This window comes from Maylandia zebra, linkage group LG17 (genome assembly GCF_041146795.1).
Source record: "Maylandia zebra isolate NMK-2024a linkage group LG17, Mzebra_GT3a, whole genome shotgun sequence".
NCBI lineage: Eukaryota > Metazoa > Chordata > Actinopteri > Cichliformes > Cichlidae > Maylandia > Maylandia zebra.
In genome coordinates, this window is record NC_135183.1 from 24528877 (window position 1) to 24556645 (window position 27769).

Here is a 27769-nt window from a genome sequence, read left to right on the forward strand (position 1 = left end):
GGTATTTGTCCTTTTGCCAGCTGTTTTCTTCCCTGAGGTAAATCTCTATAAATCAATGGGAGTTAATCTGCTGAGAAGATTGTATGTTCGCCCTGGCTATGGGGGCACTCTATCTCCATTGGTTACAGAGCATTTATCAAGTGCTCAATGAAGGCTCAGCAGAGCAGTGACACCCCAATCCCTTCTAACCCCATCACCCCAAAGCAAACCCCTAGACCCCCCTCCTCTCACATCTTCATATTCCTCTCAGGATAATGAGGTTTTGAAGATCGATTCAAGCCCAAGAGATAAGCGATCACTTAAAGAAATGTATTGTTGCCGATCGGTTGTTATCTTTTGAGTCGCACACTCTGTATCTGCGTCGTCTTTATCTGGATGCCCCTTTGGCATCGCTGTGAAACATTTCTTCCTCCGGTGCTGTCTCAAGGGCGGCTGTGTCTCGCTGCATTGGAAAGTTGATCTGATTGCCCCGTCATTCATCATGTAACTTTAACTCCGGGGGGACAGCGAAGTGAAGTGAAGACTTCTTTGCAGTGATATAAAGCTGGAGCTTCATGGGTGCAAATCATCTTCGTACTCGTCTCAGGAGGAGATGGGTTTTGAAATTCCACGGATTCTGTCCAGGAGCGTCTCACCTGGTGCACTGGTTTCAGTAACACACGCACGCACAAACATATCAAATGCAGATACACTCATCATTTACTGACTCTGCAGAGTACTGTATCACTGTAATGGAAAAGTTTTATTGCGTATTTGTGTGTGTGTGAGGAAAAGTCGGAAGCCAGGAGGATAAAGATGATATTGGGACCCATGTTGGCCCCAAAGTAATTTCAGATGTGTCTGAAAAATAGAGGAGAAAGAATAACAGAGAAACCCTTGCCATCAGTTTCTTGGGTTTGAACCTCAGATGACCCTGTTGTGTTTACCCAGGTTGTCCTATAGCTCCTCCCAATATACCCACCATCAGCTACTTCCTTCTACTAAATCTAGTGGCAATTTGCCCAGTGAGGACCTCATGCTGACAAGAAGGATAAAAAAATAACCAGACAACACGTATTAAAAGTATACACCCAAGGCCTTAACAAGCAGAAGCTGTTACGTGATATGAATGCTAACGACATGTTCCCTGGTAGCTTGTTATCTGTGGTGTTCCATGATAAAACTGTGGCATGATGAGTGATAGCAACCCAAGTACGGGAGATTGCCAAATGTGGCTCACATCTGCACATTTGGCCTTGACTGAGGGTGTTGACTCCATGGATGGGACAAGTGTCATTGTGACATTTGGGCCACATCTGGCCTACACTTGCTGTATAACAAACTTCAAGCCTGTCTCGTGGATTTTGGACCATGTCTGGTCCACTTGCTCAATTGTCAGTTCAGTGGACATCGCTATCACACAGCTAATGTAAGCATTAGTTAACATGGAGCAGATGAGCATGGAAAATAACATACTGGTTTATATTACGTTAAATGTGTAACTGTACTATAAAAAATGGTATACTGAGTAAAGTTAATTATGTAGGTGGATGTAGATTTGGAAACTGAGTACTGGGACCTGGCATGACACAAGTTGGAAATCATTGAAACTATAAACTGATAGGACATGATCACTTTATGGAAACAATGGCACTAACCTTCAGGTCTAAAGAGTTAAGCTAATCCAGAATTGTCTAAAGACGGCATTCCTTCTTATATCCACCTGGGGGCACTTTATCCAGATTCATAAAGAGGTGTGGTAGTATAGATACCTACAGTGAATCTGATTTCGTGCACACATTTTTTTTTCTATAGAGAAGTATTTTCCATCCGGTTTGCAGGGTCAGCAGTCTAAGTAGAGACGCCAAGGACTCCCTCTTCCCAGCAACCTCCTCCAACTCTTACAAGGGAACACCAAGGCATTACCAAGCCAACTGACAGATATAATCTCTTCATTGTGTCCTGGGTCTTCTCTTAGTTGGACATGCCCAAAACACGTCACCCAAGAAGTGTCCAGGAGACATCGTAAATGTCCAAACCCCTCAAACCACATCAGCCCTCTCCTTTAGATGTGGAGTAGTAGTTGCTCCCTCCGGTCTGTGTCAACCCTGACTAAACGGAGAGATTTTTTTAAAGTGTGACTTTAAACGTATAACTACATATAACTTGCAAATCAATCAATTTAGTGTTGTCATAATCTTCTTACTACACAACATTGATATGTCTACATGTAGTGATAAGAAAGATTTTAGTATCCTCTTTGTGTTGTTGTGCTCCTTGGTAGAACAGTATTGTGACATGTGCAGCTGCCACGCCGGGCCTCTTCTTTCTAGTCATTACCTCTCCCCAGGCTCAAGAGTGTGTTTTTGAAAGCAGGCCAGTGGGGACCACACGGGGAGAGGGAATCAAGGAAAACATGTCCGACAAACACAACCAACAACCACTGATGACGCCTTTCATCTGGCTCAGTGCAATACAGAAAGAGTGGGCAGGACTTCAAGAACAGCTCTGGAAACAGCAAATAATCCCTTTTGGGACTAAAATATGACTATGGTGATGAATTCAGGGTGTTAATAACCTTTCCCTGATGGATTTGCATTCCTTTGTCAAGCACTGTTAAGAATGGCTTGAGCAGGTCAGACTGGTGCCAAAGAAAAGCTGAGGGGGAAAAAAGGGGAATCACTGGTCCAAGATGACTCCATTTCCTCCTATTGTTCATCGTCATGATCGTCTTCTTTCCATTTGAGAGCCGTGAAGAAATGACTCAAAACTCAAACACTGGCCCCAAAGGAACTCCTCACTCACAAAGAATGTCCAAATGAGCGCGAGGGTCTCAAACATCAGCACCGCTTTCTTAAAACAATCTCTAAAGGGGCAAACGAACAGACAGAGCTGGCTTCGTTTTCAGCCTGCAGCGGAACTGGGTTGGTGGGAAACTGAAATAATGCGCGATTGCAGTTTAAAGTTACAAGTTTGTGTTTTGATAATTTGACTGGGAGCCAGAGAGAGGTTTAGCTGTAATAGTCTGGAGCCATGCTCTGTGATCGGCTCGGGTATGGTGATTAGCCGGGGGGCTTACAGATCAACCCCGGGCGGCGCAAGGTTTCAGCTCCCTGCTGGCGTAAACTGTGGGTGGCAAGGAGATAAAACACAAGGCAGACTCAGCATTGTTTATGCTGCCTGTTTGTGGTCTGCATCCATGCAGGAGGCATGTGTGTGTGTTTGTGCATCCCTTATGACTGTGTAGCATGGGGATGCTAAAACCTCCTACACAAAGACTGAGGTGTAATAACACAGCTTTTGTTTAGCCGCCACTTGCGGCTGACAAATCCAGCTTCCAAAAAACTAACATCCCCCAAAATATGTTTTAGACTCAGGAAATGCATTCCTCATCAATGGGAACAGACTAGCTTACAATATATGAAATGCTAAGGTTTAAAAATTTGTTTGCACCAACACAAAACACATTTTAATCATCTACCTCGACAAACAGGAGTAACTGCTCTCAACTGGAGGTCTGTGGCTGAGTATGGGAGGTCCTTCTCCACCTGTCCCCATGCCCTGATGGACCAGGGTCAGCCACCAGAGAGGTGAGCCACACCACGAGCCCACCCTATCAATGCTAAACAGTGTGAAACAACACATTAACTAGTGGCCTGTCCAAATGTCATCCAGGACAAGTGCTTGCTTTTAAAACGACCTGCACCAATCCAGTTATCTAACTGTGTGGTCTCCACATGAAGTTATGTTTTTAGATATTTGTTGGGTTGTTGTTATAACCTGCCTGAAATCCTCAGTTGGGCAACGGCCGAATCGCTGAGCAGTAACAACTTTAAGCTGAACTAATTTCAAATTGAAAAGAATTTTGTGGTCTTGGTGCATCCTGCATGCCTGCAATTTATGATGTTTCAGTATGTGTCAGCATCAACATCCGAGGTATATTCATTCAAATGCCTTTTGTAGCAATGCAAAGTGAACATTCCAGGGATTTACAGTGCCAGTTTTTTTTAACCTCTGCAATTAGTAGAAGTTGACAGATTTGGTGCATTAATTGAGAATAAATACACTAGAGTTAGCTCTTTTAACCAAAAGATTATATTTAAAGTCAGTCCTTAAAACTGTAATTTCAGATAGATGAAGTATTATTATAGTAAGCACTATACTGCTAAAAACTCACTCACCCATCCAAATAATTGAATTCAGGTGTTCCAAACACTTTCATGGCCCCAGGTTTAAAATCAAGCACATGCAGACTTCTCCAAACATTTTTGAGATAATTGGTCGCTGTCAGGTGACCAGTTAATTCCAGCATGGCACATGATAGGATGCCACTTGTACAACATGTCCAGTTGTGAAAAAAGCTATCACCTTATATCCCAAAGTGTGGGATAACGCTTCTCAGTCTGGCATTCCAATGGATGAATCTGGGTTTTGCAGTTCCCATGACTGCACTGTGCCAAGGGTAAAGTTTGGTGGAGGGGGGATTATGGAGAGGTATTGCTTAGGCAGTGCACACCGTGGACTTGCCATTAGTACCACACTTGCATTCAATAAACCTCCATTTAAATTCAAATAATACTCTATTGTATCTTACTGGGTTTAAATGTGATGTGATTATATTCCCCATTAATGTAAAAATGTGATGAAACAAAGTGCATTTGCTAATATGCTCTTTATATAAATAGTAACTTTCAATTTCTATTTAATCGATTCAACAGATAACGTCACTAGCTACTTTACAGAGGAGGGATATGATGCATTGTTATGGGCTATATCAGCCAAGGGTGTGTAATACACTGTAGTTATTATTGTCTCCACCTTAAACTGGCAATAAACAACCCAGGTCTTGCCAACTTCTTATTGATCTAGAGGAAATAACGCTCAGTGGATGTTGCACCTGAACTTCTCAAGTCCCAGAGCTGTCTCGGTATAGAAAATGCCTGTCTGAGGTTTGCTCTTGTTTTAGTTTCAGCTTTAATCACTCTCTATGTTCACCTGTTTTGCCTCTTTTCCTTCCCCTGGGTAGAGTTTCCACACTTAGTCTGGTTGTTATAGCATCCACCATTACTGCTACCTGAGGAAAGCTGCTGATAGCTACTGGGTAAAAACAAAAATGTTATCCTTTTCCTGTTTTGGCTTCACAATTGAGCCTTCATTTTCCCAGGAGATTTCATACCCAGCGGCAGACAGACGCGCACGGTGAAAGTGAAGCTTTACAGGCAAATAATCTAAACACAGACGGTGCCATTGTTCCACTACATTGTGCAATCAACATTCATATCATAATTACAAGTTAAAGCAAAAATGTACCAGTTTTAATACAAGCATATGAGGCCACGGTTTTGTTTAATGAACATATTTGGTTTCGATTTCTTGAATTTGCTAATAATGCAGTTTAATGGGATTTTTTCTGATATTTGGTACATCTGCAGACCAATGAAGAATCATGTGTCTCTGTCTCTTCTCTGCCTTATTTTTGCTTTATCACCTAAATGCCATTTGAGCCAAAAGGCTAACACTGCTTTAATTAAAGTGCAGAGACCTAATTAAAAACATACTTTCCTTCCATAATTTAAACCATCTGGTGTCTCCAGGAAAAGTGATGCATTGTATTAGTCAAAAGTCACCCCAAATCTATGATACTCAGACGTTTTGGCATTACAAGTTCATTTCTGCAGGGGGGGATTAATATCGCGACACTTTGGTGGTATCGTGCAACCCAAGCCCTCACTACTGTTCCACACATAAATCTCACAGAGCGTGACTAACCTGGTGGTAACAGGAGCTGGGGCTGGCAGTCCCCACGGACCTCGGCCTGCATGTCAGTATTTCAGACCACTCTGCTGTAAGGACCAGCCCCCAGAACCTCCCCGGGCCCCCGGAGACCCTGTGAAACCAAACAATGAGGTCAGCCCCGGGCTTCCATCTCACAGTGAGGATTACACAGACACACATACACATACAAAGAGCTGAAACCACTGAGACTGAACTTGGATTAAGTCATTAAGGGTAACCATTCCCTAAAACCTCAGCCAGGGAATTTCTCTGGAAAAAGATATTCTCTTCTCACAGCAATTGATGTTCTCTCTCTGTGTGAGCTGGCAGGCCTGTCCTGACCTTTATTTTGGATCCACAATTAATTTTTGCAGTGGATTATGACTCATTATATTCACCATTAACCTCTTTTTTTGTTTCTCTGCAAAACCACTGTCTCAGTAAATGCCATCCTGGTTATCCCCCCACCATGGGACAATGAAATGAAATAGCTCGAAAGTTCAGACTGATGCTTTCCTATCAATAATACTACACCCATCGGACCATTTCCCCGCATGCACCTGCACTACTATTACACTCACACAATGAAACTCAAAACCCAATAACTTCCACAACAGTAATACTAGATTTTTTATTGAATCAAACAGGTGGTGATGACCTTCAGGGCCAGTGAAAGGCACAGCACCAAGCATGCTGTAGGACTCGTGTGTTCATGTACATGTGTGGCAGTTTGCTTTAAGAAGACCTTTTGCCGTGGCGCGAGGCAGCTCCGCATACCAACAACACCGACGCACCTTCCGGATTAAAGTGCCTGGAGCGTTCCACACAATGCGTGTGCTTAACTTGGCATGCTGCAGAAGCAGAACTATCAGTGCTCAATTACCCTCACTTGTGTTTAGACAGTAATGCTAGTCTGAAGGGTTTTAGGTGTGGAGAGCAACCTGTTGAGAATAATTCATGCGAGTGTCAAAAGGGAGAATCTCGGGGTTCACTTACATTTCAGGGCCACACACATTTCTGGGCCCATTTGTCAACATTGTAGGGATCAATTGTAAATCTCAGTTAATTTATTGCTTTCAACCAAGTCAGAAAATCATAAATATTCAAGTCAAAAGGTGCTGGTGGTTATTTGGGTTATATCATATTATGCGGAAAATATTTGAGATCTTTGTCCTCTTTTTTCAAGATCTTTGAGGTAATTCCTAGAGAAGGCAAAGTAACAACCTCTGAAAGGTGAAAAATAAAGCCACAAACTTGAGTTCTTCAAGGGGTTTCACTTGGTTTAATTCGTGATAGTGTCAGTGAGCACAGAACCACGCTACAACTTTTATTATCCCCCAAAATTGTCCTCACTTCTACTTTAAGACCAGGTAAGAATTTGACTTGTAATTTTTTTGTGATTTCTAATCTCAAAAACATAATTACAACATTAGAATTAATCATCTTGATTTTTCTTTTTAAGCAAAACTCTTTGAAATGTTGAAAGAGCACACTAATCTAACATATGCCATGTATTTTTAATTTTTCACTCACCAGTCACTTCATTAAATTTCATTGTACTCAACTGTTCCTTAATGCAAATATGGTTTAGCATATTTGCATTAATTTGAACCCTCAAGTTAGCTTTCATAAAGTGGAAAAAAGTTAGCATTCATCCTTCAGCTTCATTGTGCTAATGTGTTTATATTATGCTAACCATAGCTCTGTAGCTAGCCACCTAGCACATCATTATACACCAGCTAGCCCAGCTGCAGTAACCCCACAAAAGTCACTGCTGTTTATTTTTCTGACTTCATTTATGTCGGAAGTGATAGCAAAGCTGTATTTTTTATTTTTTTCAGAAATCCCTCAGTCAAAACAGTGTATATTATGTTTAGGTGGAAACTATCGAGCTAACTCCCTGCTAACTTCTAACTCGGTTAAATTTCATAAAACCTGTTTTCATGGATGCCTGGATGTCAAACTTAACTGTTACACCTGGTAGAGCAGCTACACTGATCATTTTATTAAAGATGAAAGAATTTACACAGTTTTTAAGTTTGGACCCCAAAACGGGGAAGGAGAAGCAGATGGGCTACAGCTGCAGGAGACCAGCTAAGAACAGGAAATTGAGGCTACAGTTTGTGCTAGCTCATCAAAATGAGTCAACAGAAGACTGAAAAAAGTTGCTAAGTTGTTGAGAAGTCTTAATTTTTTGTGGTAGGGTCAGAATTTTGCAAAAACTATAGGACCTGCTCAGCCTGTATTCTGGTACTGTTGTTTTTGTAGTGGCTTGGGGATATTTACATGGCACACTTTGAGCCCCTCAATACCAAGTAAGCACCCTTTAAAAATACCACAGCCAACTTGAGCATTGTTGCTGACCATGTCCATCCCTTTATGACTATGGCGTTATTTTTGTGCCACTATTCTGAGCGCAAGTTAAAAAAAAATTGAGCTGCCTGCAAAAAATTTATTTCAGTGTTTGCTGAAAAATACAATATCCCAGAATCCATTTCGTCCAAAATTCAAACGAGGCAGTGGCAGTGGAAACAGAGTGGCGGAGTTTGAAATATTACTCTTTCTGGGTCACAAAATAAACTTTTAAGATATTTTCATGCGAGAATGGTGCTGTGTAAACTTCAAATGTCTGCTCGATTTGTCAAGACATCACATATTTGCATAAGTGCTCTAATGTTTTCGGAGATGCTCGTTACCCACCAGCTGACCGGGTGGTCACTGGCGTTAAATATAATATATAAGGATGAACTGACAAAAAATCGGCTGACTACACCACCAGGTATTATAGGAAAAACCATAAAGCCTTTGAACTAAAACAAACGCTGTTGTGACAGTGATGTACACTGTCTTGTTGGTATATATGTATGATTTATATCACCTTCATGTTTCCCTCTCACCACATATCCAAACTGATATCATGAGCAGCAGCTTCTACAGCTGTGGCTCCAGCAAACATCAGCTGATACTAGAAAGTAATATTAAATACATTCTAACAACAGCTTATCAAGCTTGAACGTGCTGCTGTTGTTTAGCGCGACATCCGCTGGTTTCCTCTTTCTGGCGCAAAGTGGGAGATAAACAAACAAGAGAGACGATCGGCTGATCATTGATCAGTTTCATGATTGAAGTAGCAACAGGAGAGGGAGGGGAGAGAATGAGAGAAGAAGATGCAGCTGACAGCATAAAGACAGAATAACTCCAGCTTTGTGTCTTTTTTTTCATTCTAGCTGAAGTCCGGGATGAATCGCGTTCCTTTCCCCCTCAATGCGGATGTATTGTAATTGGTCCAGGCCAGAGTTGATCATGACCAATTGGCTAATCCACCACCTTTCATTGTTTATACCATTACATCACCATCTAACATTATGTTGCCATCTAACAAAGATTTAGCTATTATTTAACTTAAAAAAAGAGTTAATCTGCCCTCCTATGTCCTTTTGAATTATGCCCAAAGATACAGATGCCACTGGCCTGGATACCTACTTGCTAAACCATGACCTTTAAAATATTAGTCATTGCCTCCAGAAAGGAAGTCAACAGATTAACTACTGATTTCCTCGTGAACCAGCTCAATGGTAAAATGTATTTACAGCTTTACAGCAGAAATAAAAAAGTTTATAGCCCGGCGCTGTCCCCATTTCCTCTTTCATTAAAACTGATAACCCTCCCAACATAAATAGTATTGATGCTCAATGATTTTGCATCACTGAGTGACAGGTTGCTTCTAGTTCATGTAGTTCAGCCTTCAGTTATAGTGAAAGATAGTTTTTCTAGGCAAAATTAGCATTCTGCAACAAGGATTCTAGTACCCATGGGTCCTTCCTTAGCACAGAGCCAGTTTACTTGCTCTTGCCCTCACACACACATACAAATAAAAGCTGTGTACTCTGCTAAACCCAGCATGGCAGAGTGCACTCTAAACAACACCTCAGATAACTCTCTTTCTTGGGCTTGGTGTGCAGCCTAGCATGGCTGCTCCATAGTGTGTGTATGTCTCCAGGTTCCATCATTCTGCTGCATAAAAAAGGAAAAGCTGATTAACAGATATGCAGCAGCTGTACAAATCAACACCACCTGGCGCTGACCCCATAACTACTTCACCGCAAATCTGATTTAATATCACAGTGAATTATAGATGCGCCATGATTAGCTAGTGGGATAACTATTGATCACTTCTCTTTGCCATGCCTTTATCTGAACTGATGGCCAGACTTGATGCCAAACTTGAAACTTTAAAACCACTAAAGGTGAGTTTTGCTGTGAAGACAATATCCAATTTAAAATATCGAATGAAAAAAAATCTTAATGTAAAGACTTTTTAAAATTGAGTTAACATAAACGTCATCAGTATCATGAAAAGTGTTGTCATCTGCATTTTAAAAGGAAGACATTCTAAATGTCCACTTCATGTTTTCTGTGGAATATTCAAAATGAAGAACGAATATAATAAACCACATTTGTTTGTTGACTTCACCAATCTATATTCGTTTTTGTCTGGACAATGTGCTCAACTCTCATACTGTTAATGAAATTAGGCCTGAAAGAATCCCTTTCTTCACTGACTCACATAATGATTATGTGACCATGATTATGTCACATTATTAGATAAACATGCTCAACTTCTTTCCAATATCTATTTAGCCAGTCACCTGGTAGTAACTTAAACATGTCTGCATTTCACTAGCTGGGCCCACATCCTGATTTTAGCTTTGGCAGCGTTTTCTAGTAGATAAAGACATATAGCTTAATGAAGAATTGAGCTGCAGTTTGGGGACGTCCTTGATGGGGACTGGCAGCGGCTCCCGGGTCTGGTAGATCCCCATGTGCTAATGAGAAGTGAAGAAGTGAAAGAATTGAAAAAAGGCAAGCGAGGGTGAGGCACAAAAACGAAAACTTTGAACATGGCATAATTGTGGCATACAGATGGGTCGGTCTCAGCATTTTATTAACTCCTGATTTACTAAGATTATTCCACACAACCATCTCTAGGGTATACAGAGAAAATATCCACTCACTGGCAATGCTCTGCCTCGTTAATATCAGAGGTCAGAGGAGAATATTAAGACTTATTTTACTTGATAGGAAGGAAACAGTAACTCAAATATAGTAACTAATTATAAAAGAGCATCTCTGAACACGCCGAACTTTAAGCAGATGGGCTACAGCAGCAGAAGATCACACTACGTGCCGCTTGTGCCAGCTACAGTTTTCACTGGCTCATCAAATGTGGATAATAGGAGATCAGAAAAATGTTCTCTGGTCTGATACCAACTGAGCATTGTTTAAACATTACCAGCTCAGTAATTGCTGTTGACTATGTCCATCTTGTTATTATCACATTGTGTCCATCTTCTGATGGTTGCTTCCAGCACGATAACGCACCATGTCATATTGCTCAAACTGGTTTCTTACAATGAACAATGAGTTCACTGTACTCAAATGGCCTCCATAGTCACCAGATGTCAGTCCAATGGAGCACCTTTGGGATCTGTTGGAGCAGATGTGTAGCTGACAATCTGCAGCAACTATGTGAAGCTATCATGTCCAAAACCTCTAGCACCTTGTTGAGTCTATGCAACAAAGAGTTACAGCAGTTCTGAAGGCAAAAGAGGACCAAACCCTAGCAAGGTATACCCAATGAAGTGCCAAGTGTGTGTATTTCAAATGGTTATTGTCTAAAACATTGAAGATCTACTGACTATTACATACTCAAATTGTTTTTGTTTTAAGGCAGATGTGGTGTGTTATTAAAAAAACTTTTACAACCCTAGATGTAAAAAGATGCTGTATTTAAAATATTATGGCCTTGGTATGCAGTGCATATAGCCATGTATTTAATTAATGTTCACTATTATCCATATTATATCTGCAAAGCAGATATAGATTGTGATATGCTACAGTCCTAATATTATCTACACACACTTCTTTCATCATCCTTGGATATCTAACAATATTTAAGCTCTTAGTGTATCATTATGGAGATCAGAAATAAAAAAAGAAACACGTACAGCCCCACAAGAAATCTAAGATTACTAATTGGAAGTAAAGGATATTAAAATGTGTTTCTTTGTTGCTGGATTGACGATTAAAGCAGTCACACAGACAGTTTGGAGGAAAATGCCTCACAAAGCTCAAGTGAAATAATGTTGACTTTGGATGATACGCCATTGGAAGAACCATCACATCAACTACATTTTTCAATCAGCAGGATAAAGCATCGGTTTTAAATAACAAAGGCTCTTCGTAACAGCTGAGCCGGACATGGCTGTGCGCTTTACCCACTGTGACTTTATGGCTATCGTGTTATTACCTGCATCCAGCCGAAGCTCGTGTGCCCTTCCTATCTGTTGTTTTAATGATAGAACCCCATATAACCAATTATACAGCGCAGCAGTGCTCCTGTTCCCGCTCGTCAACACTGACATTCATCAATATCCTATTAGTTTCTCTTGGAGCCAGACACTTTATCCTGCCCTAGAAAACTCTGCTGTTGTTGTTATTCAAAAGTGTAATTTTCAATGTAACAAAACACGCTTTGTTCTTGGCTGAGATACTTCAGAAAAAAACTAATATTGGTGGATCATTGTCCCTGAGGTTGCCATGACTGCAGTCACACTTGCTGATGATTGGATTCATTTTGTGTTATCGCTGGCTACATCCCCGACTCCCAGAGGCAGTGTGATATTCATGATAGCGATGCTCCACCATATCGTTTACAGGCTCTAACATCAAAGCGACTCGGCAAAAAGGGAAAAAAGAAGGACAAAAAGACGAGAAAGAAATCCCTCAGACTGCTTTAAAAAAACACCCTCTATTTGGATTCTTTATGCAAGAAAATCCAGTTTTTAGAAATGCCTCTCATGGTGCCACTCTCTCATGCAAGGCAATAATCATAAAGTACATGAATAAGAGCTGAAGGCGAGACAGGCTAAGGCCAGTGGGGTCAGCGCCTCACCTCACTGGCCAGACAAGGGGTTTCATATCATTTGCTGCTGGGTCAAGGCCAGTGCCCCCTCTAACTCTTCATCAGTGGCTCTATCTGGCAGACAGAAGGGGATACAGCCCCAAACACGCACCGGCCAAATGGCAAAAGGCTAATCCATCACTCCCCCGAATGAGGACAGAATCAATCAGGAGGGGCCTTCGGATCACTCCAAACTAAATTGCCATTGGATGTCAGGTGATAAGTCGCACAGGGTCATTCTTAGTGTTTACTAGAATGGAGACCTGTTGAAACAGTGATGGAACAACCAAGCAAACAGCTGGCAAAAGCCGCCCACCCTTTGCTAGTGTTTCTTCCTCGTTTCTCCATGCTAAACGCTCTGTATTATTCTTTGCATCCATTTGCAGGAACAACCCTTTAAGCCAGTCCATCAATACCAGTCCATTTGCAAGGGGCTATTGATATTGCCTGACCAGTGTGCAACACTCTCAGTGTGCCTCATAATGTAATGCTCTGAGGTCATAGAGAGTTGGCAAGTTAGCCAGCTTTTTCCCCTCGCTAATTGATGCACTTCAGCCGCTGAGCCTTTGAACTGAATCCCTGCACCGTCCACCAGAGAGAGGGCAGATGCCATCAGTGTCCCCTCCCCTTTTGCCTTTGAAACCCAAGACGCTACTCTAACCCACAGCTCAGGGCACGAGTGAGAGGACCCGTCTGTTAGCTTAGCTGACGAGACCGTTATTCTCTGCTTTGTTTGACCACCGTTGAATCTATAGGCTGCACACTGGAGAGAGCCAGGCCAAAAAGATCAGGGAGATGCTATCATGAGGGCAGCAGGGCCCGTGATACCGTCTGCTGCTGACTGTCTCAGAGTTCCTGTTGGCTCACGGAGAGGAGCCATTGTTTGTTCAAGACTTTAGCCTCGTATGGCACTCTTCCAGACTGTGCAGAAAAGCTCTTAGGAATTTCCAGCCTACGCACTGTGCATTAGAGCACAATGACCTCGAGCTTCCTTACCCCATATTATCAAAATAACAGTAACAGTTTAGCAGATCAATTACACCAACATTTGGTGTAAATATAATATATGTTGCAAATGTGTGAATATATGACGTCCTGTGTGACTGGCATGTAAAGAAAGTGTAAATGAACTTTTTAGCTGGAGTTGAAATGTTTAAGCAGCCTTAAAGTCTTGATTGTAAAGTCTTTCTCTTTAAGAACTCTCTTCAAAATATTAGTATTTGTGTGGAGTAGTTTGATATTTTAAATTATTTCTGTCAGGTAATGAAAATTTAATAAGTATATAAGCAGAAAGAATGAAGTGAGAGTGAGTTTGTACCCGGTCTTTTTTCAGTTAGGCCATTTAATGGTTGCCTCATATATATCTGTGTGTACGGTAGTTTTTTGGGACAGCTGTTTCCAACCATACTGTTCTCATTTGTCCTTTTATCAAAGTCACAGGCAAGGCTCATTTATCCCAAAAAAGGTGGGTTTTGGGACAAGTGTGGCGATCCATGAAGGGGTTATTTGAGCCCAGACCACAAGCTGGGCAAGTGTTTTTTATTGCTTAAAAAAGTCAGAAAAATGACAACAAAATATATAACAAAATGCAAAACATAATGACAACCATGGGTTCCTAGCTGGCAAACCTATCGTGGCAACTTTGCAACCTGGTGTGGACAATTTGTAGCTTTGTACTCTCACCAGGGGGGAATTTCAAAAATGTGGTCTGCAGGTTACTCTGGATTGTGTTTGTGTTGCTCCTGGTTTTTTCCATGGTGCTTTTTGATATTTGATGGGGGGGTTTTTTGTTCTTTTTTGCCATCATGACAAACACTTTTCAACCAACCTGCTTCTACCTCCACAGCCTGACCCTCATCCTGCTCGGGCTGCAAACAATGCCGTGGTTGCATAACTATAATCCTTCAATCCAAAGTGGTACCATTATCTCTTGGAGGCCAATCTCTTTCTGTGGTACATGGTGTACCGAAACACCAAAGCTATAATGCCATACTGGTGCATAATGGGGAGACACGAGTGGTACTGGTTAAGAAGGGATTATATTATGGCCCACGATGAAAAAGTATTATCCCAGCAAAAGAAATTCTGATTAATTCGAATCCATCCAGTTTATTATTTTTTTATTTGCAGGTACGCTGGCCTAGTTTACTTATAGCATGCTTCGTTATGGCTGTATTTACTGCTAAATAAAACAGTTCATGCTTACCTGCTAGCTACTTCATTTACCTGCTAGCCAGCTCGGGTTAGCTATCAAAGCCTTTGCTATCCAAAGTCCACAAAGACACATCTCTTCAAAATAAGCAGTGGTGATCTCAAGTATTACAGGACCGGTGGACTCAAAAGCAGACCATTTTAAACCAAAACAAGTTTTAAGTGCTTTTATTTTAACAGGAGTTAAAGGCAGGGAGACAGGCTAGTTCAACCCAGCTAATAGGTTTTCTGCGCATGGATGCAAGAAGAGAGAACTGTGAAAGAAGAGAGGACTGGTGAGTAATTGTGTTTTCCTTGTCATTTCACACCTGCATTTAACTAGAAGCAGAAACAAGACAACAATGTAATAGACGCAAGCAAAAATCACTCACAATTTGAGAGCCTGATTACCACCACAAAGGTGACAAGCTGGTCCTTTAATCCGAGAAGGTGATGAGACAATATGTAAACAGATGTGCTGACCGAAACTGGGTCAGGGATGCCCCTATACACCTATGAGAAAGAAAACAAAATGACTGTCACAGACTGTGACAATAAATTCATTTTTAGTGTCGTCTTAAACCATAACTTTATTGAGACATGAGCTCTCTTTTCCACTCGTCTACTGGCCTCTTTTTGCAGGCTGACCCTGAAGGTCGAGAAGCTGTGATCCCAGGTGAAGCTTTGTCATCAGGCCCATGACCACAGTACTTAACCTCTGATTGGCTAATTCATATCCCAGGTGTGGAGCTGGGTTATATGCGCTGTGTCCGTCACGGTGCTCAGCGTTTCCTCTCAAGCACCCCAATGAGTTCTGTCTGAGTCAGGAGGTGCTGTTAAGCCGAGGGGGTGCGGGGAGGTGGCGTGCGAGGAAGGGTGGAAAGCTCGGAGAGAAGAGGTCCTAAAGTTCATGTTCATTATCAGTTGTGTTTGTGACCCTCATGTCAGCACTGGTCCTAACTGGATCCGACTTCTAACACCCGCTAGAAGGAGAAAAATCACGGACATGACCTGTGTGTTCAAGACCCTACGTGAACTGTAACAGAACACGATAGGCACGAACGTTAGAGTTTTAGACAGTGCGCGTAGAGAAGCCCTAAAGAAACACGGGGAGGGAAAAGTAAGATAAATACACTGTTACACAACTTTAGCATTCATTAACCTAATCAAGCAAAAACGAGTCACTGGATAATGTGATATGCAAAGAGGAATGCATGTGTTTTTAAGAGAGTTATATATGAGAGGGAGAAATATTTCTGTAACAAAATATTACTTTCAATCTGTTATTATTTTATTCCAAAGATAATCTGTTAATGTGCAGGTTCTGTCTTTACAAAAACAGACAAATGAGATCAGCAGCACCTTGGTGTATTTCATTTTCTCTCTTTCACCTCTCCTCCATTGCTTGATCAATTATTCACAAAGGAAAAAATGTCTCTGAAGTGCCACTGGAGGAGCTACTGTCTGTCCCCTTTGGGATTACATCTGACTTTAATATGCTTAATATCTGAGGTGCTGTCAAAGTGTGGAAGTTCCTTATTAAAACTTTCTTCTTCTTGAACTTCCTGTGATTTTAAGCAGTTTTTTGATGTTTGACTCTATCAGACTGATACAGTGTTAAACTTATTGTAAAAGAAAGTAGTAGAAAGCTTTCTGATAAATATATTTATAGAATAATTTCACATTTGGGGAAATATGTGGATTTTTTCCCATCTCAGCACAAGCAGCCCCACTTAGGATAAAGGAAACCTCTAACCTCATTCTGTCCAGACCTAAAAGATTTAAAAGAAGAAAAAAAAAGAAAGAGGAAAAACCTGCCAGCAGTTCTGAAATTTACTGACACATCTGATCTTGCCTGATAGAACCACATCTTTAGACCTATGATAAAAGCCATGAAATCTTTTGCTGTGCCTCAGGTAGTGCAGCAGGTTGTCTGCCAATCTCAAGGTCAGTTTTCTGATCCCCAGCAAGATACTAAACCCTGGATGTCCCTGATGCATCCACTGGAGTGTGTGTGTGTGTGTGTGTGTGTGTGTGTGTGTGTGTGCTACTGGGTTCAAATCCACCAACCTTTTGCCTCAGCAGGGATACGTTTTAGAACAATCACAACCCTAAATTTGATAAACAGAAGAAAATGGATACAAGTCAAAGAATGTAGCCATTGGGACTCGGTTAAGGCGACATGTTGAAGTTCAAACTGAGCATCAGAGTGAATATTGTTGCTGAGCATGTGCACGCATCTTCTGATGACTGCTTCCACATATCATCCCGTGAAACAAGTGATGCTGTCGTGTCAACAGTGTTTGTAGCATCTTGTTGAATCTGTATTACAAGGAATTAAAGTCTGGAGGCAAAATGAGCTCCAACCCAGTCCTAGCAACGTGTCACTGAAGCGTCCAGTGAGTGTATAACAAAGCTCTCAGGGAGCTTGTAGATAAGTGTATCCCACTCTAACAGTGATTAAAACAGCTGATGTCAAGAGATGTACCTGAACCTTACAAACACTACAAGTGATTAACATTTTTCTGTGCTGGCTCCCAGATTAACCCTGACAACATCTGCTCTACCTTTTGAACTCTTTAAACAAACAATATATATATATGAAGTGTTTATTGGTCATCTTTAAATGTGCTGATGATCAGACTGTGTTACCTATTGACAGAACTTAGTGAGCTAAGGTTTAGTGGTAGAAGTCTGCCTTCAGGGCATTCTGGAAGAAAGGTTTCTTTAAATCGTTTTCAGTTTTCAGACACGGTTTGGTTAGATTTAGGCAGCAGACCTGCTTGGTCGATTTGGTGGTTTGCATTATAAATATGCCTGTTGAACAATTAAACACATGAGATAACTCTGCCTTTAAGGCTTTCTGCCAGACACGCTCTCTAAGACTTTGTTAACCTGACTAAACTGCTACTGAAATCTGAAAATAACAAAAGGAACTTTCTGCCAGAAAGCCCTGCAGGCAAACTTCTCCCATGTGCCACTGATTCACTCTTTCTGCTGTGATGAGCTAACAGTCTTTGGCCTGTAGCTTTGTATTAAGTGGACAGACATGAGTGGTTTTAATTTTAATTGAGCTAAAGAAGAAAGTATATGGATTCCCCAAGAACATCAAAGTGTACCTTCAAACAGGAATGTCTCACTGCTGAACTGCTGTACAATGACCTTTTTATTTACCACTGAAAGACAATCTCAAGAAGCAATATGTCATACAGACATTTTAAACACACCCATTGTGTCTTTACACACAGATTTTGCCTGTTACGTGTTCAGACCGCAGAGCTGACGCCTCTGAGCCTCTTTGGATTCCAGGCAGATTTACGCTTCGTGCAACCCATCCTGACTGCATCGTCTTCCCTTAGAGGCCTGATCTTCTAGTGTAAGTTTCTGCCCCCCCTCCCCCCCACCCCATCCCATGATTCTCCCTGACAGCTGAAGCGTCAACCCCTCAACACTGATGGGAATTTACGGTCAGGTTCAGGATGCGCAGTAGGCCAACCCCTGGGGGGAGAATACACGATCAGGGCACAGCAGGGACGCGACTCCGTTCACCTGGAGGATGAGTACTTTTCATTGCGGTGCAATAATCGAGGCAAATTAAAGTCTGAAATGAGTCTAATTTTAATTTATATTCTGTTGAGACAATTTATTTATAATCGTCATTCATTTATCACTATTCATCATTTTTCTTTTTCATCACGACTTTGTGTTTGCGTGAAAATGACAAAGCAGCAGTGACAGAGACACAAAAATTTACCGTGGCTGACAAAACATATCCAGACACCAAATACCTACCTCGCACACACACACACACACACACACACACACACACACACACACACACACACACACACACACACACACACTTTCTATTCTATATCGTATGTGTCACCTCTGCTGTTTGAAAAACTAATAATGAAAGCTATATTGTTTCTGACAAGTGACTTCGCCTTTAAAGTAAAAGCACAAAAGAAATCTCATGCATTTGCAATATAGCATGTAGAGCAACACACACAGCTTCTATTTTAACACAGCTGCATAATTTAAGCATTTTACTGGATTATGTTTAGCTTTTCTAACGAGGCTTTATGGATACGAGCTGTTTTCTCCCTGTGACTACAAAAAAACATATTCTCAAAATTCCAGTGATTAACGTCAAAATTTTATTTATGCCATCAAATGTCATGCTCATACAAATATTTGGCATGCGGCTTTGTGAAAGCATGTTTGAATGTGTGTTGGTATGTTATAGATATTTCTTTAATGTATCCTGTCATCTAAAGTGTGAAACACTTAGATTGAATTCAAATTATCTGGCAGTAATTTAAAAAACAAATGTGTGAAGGTTAAACCTGAGTGACTCAAAGACAGAACACAAGAAGGTGCAACAACAGTTAACGTTCAGATTAGGGATGGGTATCGAAAACCGGTTCTTGTTGAGAACCGGTTCCCACTGTTTCAATTCCTTGGATTCCCTTATCGATTCCAGTCGCCCCGAATGACGTCACCACGTTGCGGAGCGTCATTTACCCGGCAGGAAACACGGCGCCAGCGGCTCAAATGCTCAAAAGTTTGGTCATACTTTACGAGAACGGATGACAACAGGGCAACTTGCAATACTTGCAAAGTAGATATTTCATTTAAGGGAGGAAACACTACGAATATGCAAAAGCATTTGTTCACAAAACACGCGATGACCTTAAATGAATGTCGTGTTTTTAATTCCGCTCCGGACTCATGAATCTCAACCCAGCAGCAGCGGTAACGTTTGCACGTCCTCTCCCGTTAATGCGGCAGGTAAATAATCAACTAACAGTGCATATGATGTTAGCTGCCTTATTACAAAACCTGCCATTACTGTGCATTTAGGTGATCATGATGAGACAGACAGAGTCTGGCTCAGATGCTGGCAGTTCTTGCTGCAGTCTACCGGTAGCGTCTCCTTTCAGGCCAGGATAGACGAATGTCACCGAGCAGTGACTAAGTTTGTGGTCAAAGGCTTGCACCCATTTGCCACAGCAGATGCCCCCGATTTCACTTTGGTAAGTGAATGTGTTTAATTGTAGGCAGGGACATTACTGGATATTCTTGTGTAATTGCTACAGAATAATTTATGTTATACTTTGTTATTGCTACAGAAGAATATTTATTTTATTATTTTACATTTACTTTTTTTTTCCTGGGGACCCTGTGGCACCCCATTGAAGAGCCGTAGGCTGTGGATCTCTTAAGATCTCACTGTTGGGTTTGTAAGGCCATGTTACTCCTAAATTTCTATCTTGTTCAAAGAGAAGATAAAAAACAAAGTTCTAAGCTAATCGACTTTAGTGTTCTCCTTTTTTAAAAATAAGAATCGATAAGAGAATCGATAAAGAATCGAATCGTTAAACAGAATCGAAAATGGAATCGGAATCGTTAAAATCTTATCAATACCCATCCTTAGTTCAGATATTGGTCATGTAAGGTTTGGGTTACATTTAGGTCAGTATCTTTGGGCAACGCAAGACAGGGGAGTTCCCAAGTCTTCTTAAGGTGCTGAGCAAGTGGCTCAGTAAGAGTGGGTCAGGCAGATTCACAGGTCTGGAAAAGTCAGATAGTAAGTATGAGGAGCATGTGGAACAGAAAAGCAGGTAAGTAAGGGAAAGGTATTAGCAGCCGGTGAGTAGAAGAACAATCATATAAGTAGAATAAGTAGGAGGGCTGGGCTCATGTGGAGGCAAAAAGGTGTCCCTGCCTGACTCCTCCTTAAGCCACGCCCACTCTTAAAGGACACACAACCGCCTACAGCTCAGGCATAACAGTATGACCACCCGCCTAATATTGTGTTTGTCTGCCCTTAGCTGACAACAATGCCCTGAACCATTGAGCCATTAACTCTAGTAGACACCTAAAGGTGTGCTGTGGTATCTGGCACCAACATGTTAGCAACAGATCCTTTAAGTCCTGTTAGTTACACGGTGGGCTGCTGTGGATTGGGATTGTTTGCCCAGCACAGATGTTCAAGTGAACTGAGATCTGGAGAATTTGGAAGCCAGGTTAACAGCTCAGACTCATTGTTGTGCTCCTCAAACATGCCTGAGCCATTTCTGCTATGTGCAGGTGCATTATCCTGCTGGTAGAGGCCACACCGATCAGGGAATACGGTTTTCAGGGTGTACATGGTCTACAACAATGCTTGGGTAGGTGGAATGTGTCAAAGTAACATCCACATGGATGGCAGGACCCAAGGTTTCTAATCAGAACATTGCTCAAAGCATCACCCTTCCTCTGCTGGCTTGCCTTCCTACCATAGTGCATCCTAGTGCCAGGTGTTTCCCAGGTAAGTAACGGAGATGCACCCTGCCATCCATGTGAAGTTAAAGCAAACGTGCTCCATTGAGTCAGGCCACCTTTTTTCATTGCTCCATGGTCCATTTCTGATGCTCATGTGTCCGTTGTTTCAGCAGTGGACAGGGCTCAGCATGGGCACCCAGATAGATCTATGGGTTTGCAGCATTTTTTCATACATGTCTATGGAAAGAGACAACCAGAGGTATTGCCCCCTGCTGGCCATTAGAAGAAAATGCAGATTTAAAACATTTCCTCCAGATACAAAGGATTACTATAGAACCTATGGTTACTCTGCTGTTTATCACAGAAATCATATCAGTTCAAAGCCAATATTATTGATTTTTTTTCAGTTTGCATATATTTATTGGTTTGTAAACTATACAAATGAACACTGCAGTGCAGTATAGCTCTCAAATTGACTTTAATAGTGTCTTTATTGGGGTTTAATTATATGTGTTGTTGGGCCAATTATTTAAGGATTTAGAGATACTGTGGAGTTCTGAGAGCTACTCATATACTGAAGCGAGAACTTAGAAACTGACAATTACAATTTTTGGAATAACTGAGCCAATATGTTCAAGTATATGTGTAGAAGGTGACTTAGAGATGTTGTGTTGACTTGTGGCAGTATTTCAGACATCCTGTCAAATGATGAAAGGCACTGGTGACTCTTTAAAAACAACATGACAGAAGCTGGGAGCTGAAGGGAAGGGACTTCCACATGCAGGGTCATATAAAACCCCCACATGTGAGCTGGCTGTGCAGCATGCTTTAGTACACACCACCAAGGTCCCAGTGCCTCTTCTGCTCTTAAATTTGATTCATTCATTCATTCATTCATTCATTCATTCATTCATTCATTCAAAAAAAACAAAACACCCCTGCTCTTTATGTGTCTCTCTGCTCCGCAAAGAAGCCGACAGTTATCTGGATGCATGTCGAAAGATGTGTTTGTTTTTGTGTCTCAAAGGCTGCCGCAGCCTAATGAGATCATCTTATTTCATTTCAAAAGACAAGGTCATGCAGTCACTCAAAAATAGGAATCCCTCACATTCCTGCCTGTGAAGTTTCCAATCACAGCCCTTTGAGTTTGGAGGAAAAATGCCAACAGGCAATATATCACCTCTTCACAGGCTTTTATCTCTTTTATGAATCTGAAATGACTGAGCCACGTTTCTATTTATATCATCGAGTTGAGACATTTCTCAAAGCTCTTTTGACTGTGCGCATTCCCATCTATTTATGTTGAGACCTCATACAACTTACAGTTGTCCATACTGTCTAAAATGAGCACAACAAACTAGAGTTAAAATAGCAGGGATATGGTTTATTTGAAATAATCTATTATGATATCTATTGTTGTTTTCTGATTTGCTGATCAAATCTGGCTTTTGTCATGGATCCTTAAAGTAAACAGAATAACATGTCATAAATAAGAACCACAACTGGGTTTCCAGATTGCAAAATATTCAATTTGGTCAAATTATACACAACCCATCATGCAACCTGATTTTCTCTTTTTTGGGTTTAGAAGTTTATTAGCTTCCTTCCTTCATGTGGTGTTTCCAAAAAAAAAAAAGAGCTCCAGGGCATCTGAAATAGCCTTAAATTTGTTTATTAACTGCCGCCACAGTAAGAACAGTTGTAGGTTCAAACTTGCCTGAGGCCTTTTTTTTTCCAGAAGTTTGCATATTCTACTTTTGTCTACACAGGTTCCTCTCACAGACCAAAACTGTTGCCATGCCATTTTAAGTTGTAACTCAATTGTCTTTACGTGTGGATTCGAGTGTGTGTGGATGTCTGTGTCTCTTTGATGGGCTGTATGGTTGGCAGTGTTCAATGCCTCTTGCTCAGTGAAGGCTTCTTAATCAACTTAAAGCCCTTTCTTTTTTGTGATGTCGTCAAATTCATAGAACAAAATTTAACTAGCGACTTCATTGGCAGTTTAAGAGTGAGAATAATTCTTCATGTCAGCTGGTATTGACCATTACGAAGGCTTATCAGTTAAAGAGACTGAGAATTGAATGAATTTCGTTTGAAGATGCCCCATGGTTGACGCCTGACGCCTCCAGCACTTTGTGACCCTCTCAGTGGTTAAGAAGGGTGGAAAATGAAGATTATGGAAACTCTCCACACTCTCTTTCTTTAGGTTTAAGAATCAGATTTTTACAGCAATGATTCCTAACCTTGATTGCCATGTAATCCTATTTGGAAAGGATCATTTTCAATCATTCATTCGTACAATTAAAACTATGCTGCAGACATAGCAGTTAAAGACACTTTTTACAACCCAACCTGGCAACACAGAGCTTTTGTCCAGTTACTTAAAAACACACTAATGAGTTATTAATAACTATTAATGAAGTGTTTTGCTACAAATTAGAGCCCCCTGTGATGTACGGATAAAAGCGAGAAACAGTAATCTCTCTATCCTGTAACATTTACTTTTTCATTGTGAAATATCATAACACACATGCACCTGTTATGAAACCTGAGGGGACATTTCTGTCTGTACAAAGTCAGTATGTTGTGAAGACCGATTGAAGAAAAAAAAAAAGATGGTTGTTGCAGTGTGGCAGCCAAAGTGTTGGATAGAGTTTCACATTCTATATATAATCTGTTGACTTGTGTCCTTGCTGCTCTATTTAAATGCCAGAGACCAGTGTGAATACAGAGTGAGGAGCGCAGCAATATGATGGACCTTTTCGAGACCAACAGTTATCTTTTTAATGATTTGCGCTATCTGGAGGAAGCAGATCATGGACCACTACAGCACTTGGATATGGCAGGGGTTTCCCCTCTGTACAATGGCAATGACAGCCCACTGTCCCAAGCGGGTCACGATAATGTCCCGTCCGGTGGGGAGAGCAGTGGAGAGGAGCACGTCCCCGCGCCTCCGGGTCTCCGGGCGCACTGCGAGGGTCAGTGCCTCATGTGGGCCTGTAAGATCTGCAAGAGAAAGACGGCTCCCACGGATAGACGTAAGGCTGCGACCCTCAGGGAGAGGAGGAGGCTTAAGAAGATCAACGAAGCCTTCGACGCACTGAAGAGGAAGACCGTAGCCAATCCCAACCAGAGGCTACCCAAAGTGGAGATTTTACGCAGCGCCATCAGCTACATAGAGAGGCTGCAGGAGCTGCTGCAGACGCTGGACGAGCAGGAGAAAACCGGATCTCCATGTGACGCAAAAGAAAACAATGTGAGCGAGTATACCAACCTGAAGAGGAAACTCCTCTTACTATTCACATGAATGTGTAAATCTGTGCATCTGTGGATTTCAGATTATTCCCCACCCGATCAAGAATATCCCAGTTTGGACTTTTAATGTGTTTGTGGTGCTCATTAATGACATTATAACGTGAATGCTTATTACTCTGTGCCACACTGATTTTTTTAATCTAGCAGTGTGGTTTTCACTAATAATATAATTACAAATTTCTCACGTCGTGGTCTTTGAATACTTTTAATTACTTTCTTATTGAATGTTGAATGCTTCTCAGTAATAGCAGCCTGTTTCTGCAATAATTTAAAAGTTTTTTCTTCATATTACAGGCAATAATATTTAATCAATTCGCTCTTATTTATGTAGCCCCAAATCACAACAGTCACCTAAAGGTGCTTTATATTGTAAGGTAAAGACCCTACAATAATACAGAGAATCAAACAAACTCCTATGGAAATGCACTTGGTGACTGTGGGAAGGAAAAACTCCCTTTCATGAGGAAGGAACCTGGCTCATCTGCCGTGACTGGTTCGTGGTGAGGGAAAGAAAACAGGATAAATGAGGCTATGTGGAAAAGAATATGGATAATGTGTGTTTTTTACAGGTGGCCGGTGAGTACCACTGGAAGAAATCCTCTGAGGCTTGGCCAACCTCTGCTGACCATTCCACTTCAGCAATGAACCGCACAGAAGGTACACACCTTGCACACTACCTTTGCTTGAAGTCAGGTGTAAATTCATTAAAAAAAGAGAAAAAGAGAAAACATCATGTGGTATCATAAGTCCTTTCATTTTAGGAGCCAGTGAGTCTTCCGCGTCCTCCAGCCTCCTGCGGCTGTCCTCCATCGTGGACAGCATCACCAACGACAGCAGGCAGTGAGGACGTCTCAGAAAACTGAAACATTAGCAAACTATCTGACATTTTCAATATGATCTATTCTGATCATCTGTGAACTATTTTTGCTATACTAAACCATTCTGACTTCTGTTTGTAAGTACTTCATTTGTACAGGAAGCGCAAAAGATTTGTACATATTTTATATTGACATGAAGTTTAGATGTATTTATTTTGTGTCCAAAGGCTAACCTTGGCTTTAAGGAAGCTGAAATTCTCTTTATTTAATGTACACAGCTGACCAACAAAATAAATGACTGAGTTCTACTATTGCAGTTGTGCAAACCTTGGTATATTTATTTGCAAGGGCATGCCAGATTGGTGTTTGCAATCCATTGTATTTTGGATGGAACACCTGATCCTTATTAGTTACTCAGGACTGATACTCTATTAAACCCTCCTTTACCTTCAGAACTGCCTTAATCCTTCATGACATAGATGCAGTTGGTACTAAGCAGCCCAAAGCATGCCAAGAAAATAACCCCCAGACCATTACACCACCACCATCACTCTGAACCTTGGATACAGCTCAGGAGAAATCAAGACTCATCAGACCAGGCAACTTTTTCCACTCTTCTCTTATCCATTTTTAGCGATTGCTGGCAAATTGTAGCCTCAGTTTCCTGTTTTTATTTCCTCCTGCTGTGATCTGTCCAAGGTGTACCCTGTCTCTTGCCCTAAGACAGCTGGGATAGGCTCCAGCGGAAGTGAATGGATGAATTTCAGTGGGCCTCCCCTGTCTTGTTCTCGGGCTCTTTTGCCACCTCATTTAAAAATGCCCCTGCTGGTTGCATTAAAAAAACCACAACAATTTTAAAAAAAAGCTATTTGCTCAAGATCTGCCAGTTCCGTTAACATTCAACATTCTACTAGAGGTCCATATAAACCATTTAAACTGCCCTGAAACATTTTGCTGCTCTCTCTGTTCCAACTGGCATCCAGCAGGCCTGAGCCCACAACAGTAACTCGAGTCTCCTCCAAACACAGCGTGCCTCTGCTCTCCTCTCCTATCATATGTTGGGGACGTGGAAACTTGGGTTGCAGGCATAAGTGCAAAGCCCAGCAGGATAATGAAGTTATTTGAGCAATTAATTCATCATCGCTAGCTTCGTCATCTGGTGGCAAAGCGTTCACACACGAGCTATTTAAACGTGTGACATGATGCTAACGACATGGAAATCCACCGAGTCTTGTATTGACATGATAAAGGGGTGTTTGTTGATGATGTTGGGGGGGGGGTGCACTGCGCTCCTTCAGATCTTAGCAGATGACACAGAGCCATGGTTGACCTTTGAGACTCTGCCTCATCTCTCAGGCCTGCAGCCGCACACACAGATATGAACACACAAAGTGTCTCTCGTGCACACATGCCAAGTTCATAAGGAGTTAAAGACCTCAATGAAATATTAAGCCAAGGGAGAACAATGCATATCTCAAAGCTTTGATTTAGCAGTGGTGCAAAGAAAAACAATTTTACTCAAGTAGTGTGCTTGGAATCAAATTTGAGGTGTTCCTCCTCTAACTTGAACACACTTTTTGCTATGTATATTGACTCCTTTTCAGTATCTTCAATAATTCATTAAAAACAACCAGGAAGAAAGTTCAGAGGTTTGGAGGCCTTCGTCTGTTTGGTGTTCTATGTATTTTAAGTAGTCTGAAGTGTGTTGAGTGACTGGTTCAGGATGCCAATACGCTCTACAAAGCTAATTAGAGGGACCTTTCTTCCCACAGCTGTGAGGCTTTTTTCATTCTATATTTTATGCCAGTGTTTCCTCTCATTAAGGCACATCATGTACACATGTCCTTTTATTTATTAACTAGTCTAGAACAGGTAATTGAATTGAGTTTGTTTTTAATATAGTGGCTCGACAATTTCCAACAAAAGAAAACCTGCAGCGCTCTTACAAGATCTGTTGGTTTGTGCGTTAGTCTTTCTAGCTTTGGGGCAGTGTGTGTTTCCCTATCTACACAACACCTCTACCACATTTAATATAAAGATACCGGAAATCTTTTTTACTTGAGCATGCATAGGTGCACGTTCTGGATAAAGCATAACACTCATGGTTTTTCTTTAGCTACTTGAGTGTGGATTAATAAAAAATACTTCAAAGTTCAAAGTAAAAGTTTGTGCAATATTACTTTCACAGTACTGTGTACTTTTATTCCCAAAATGAAGTTAACACTTCCAGAACCAAACTAAATTAAAGCTGGTAAACATACACTAATGCAAGGTTCTGTATGATATGGTATTATTCAGCATGCATACATCTTATACTAAATATCCTTTTTTTTCTGTAGAAACCAGACAGAAATCCGATAGCGCTAACAGTAATGTGATTTTAATGGGCTCCTACTCACTCATTCTGATAGCAGTGATACTTACTTTGCAGCTCATATGTGTAGCAGTGGATGTAATA

General features: G+C 41.2%; 1 protein-coding gene and 1 long non-coding RNA gene across 3 annotated transcripts in view; one reads left to right on the top strand and one right to left on the bottom strand.

Annotated features, from left to right (window-relative positions):
* Nucleotides 1-7370, bottom strand: part of LOC143413210 (uncharacterized) — a 22968-nt gene extending 15598 nt beyond the window's left edge. For both annotated transcript variants that reach the window (XR_013093831.1, XR_013093832.1), the window contains exons 1-2: nt 7288-7370; nt 5749-5866 (exon numbers count right to left, since the gene is read on the bottom strand). This is a non-coding gene — a long non-coding RNA (uncharacterized LOC143413210). The remainder of the gene's footprint in view (nt 1-5748; nt 5867-7287) is intronic.
* myf6 (myogenic factor 6) lies at nt 7021-25692 on the top strand. The gene is made up of 6 exons (XM_012918336.3): nt 7021-7124; nt 15110-15204; nt 18157-18284; nt 23892-24434; nt 25063-25150; nt 25255-25692. Exons 4-6 carry the CDS (start codon nt 23928-23930, stop codon nt 25335-25337), a joined length of 678 nt encoding a protein of 225 aa, XP_012773790.1. The 5' UTR covers nt 7021-7124; nt 15110-15204; nt 18157-18284; nt 23892-23927; the 3' UTR covers nt 25338-25692.
* The last annotated feature ends 2077 nt before the right edge of the window (nt 25693-27769 follow it).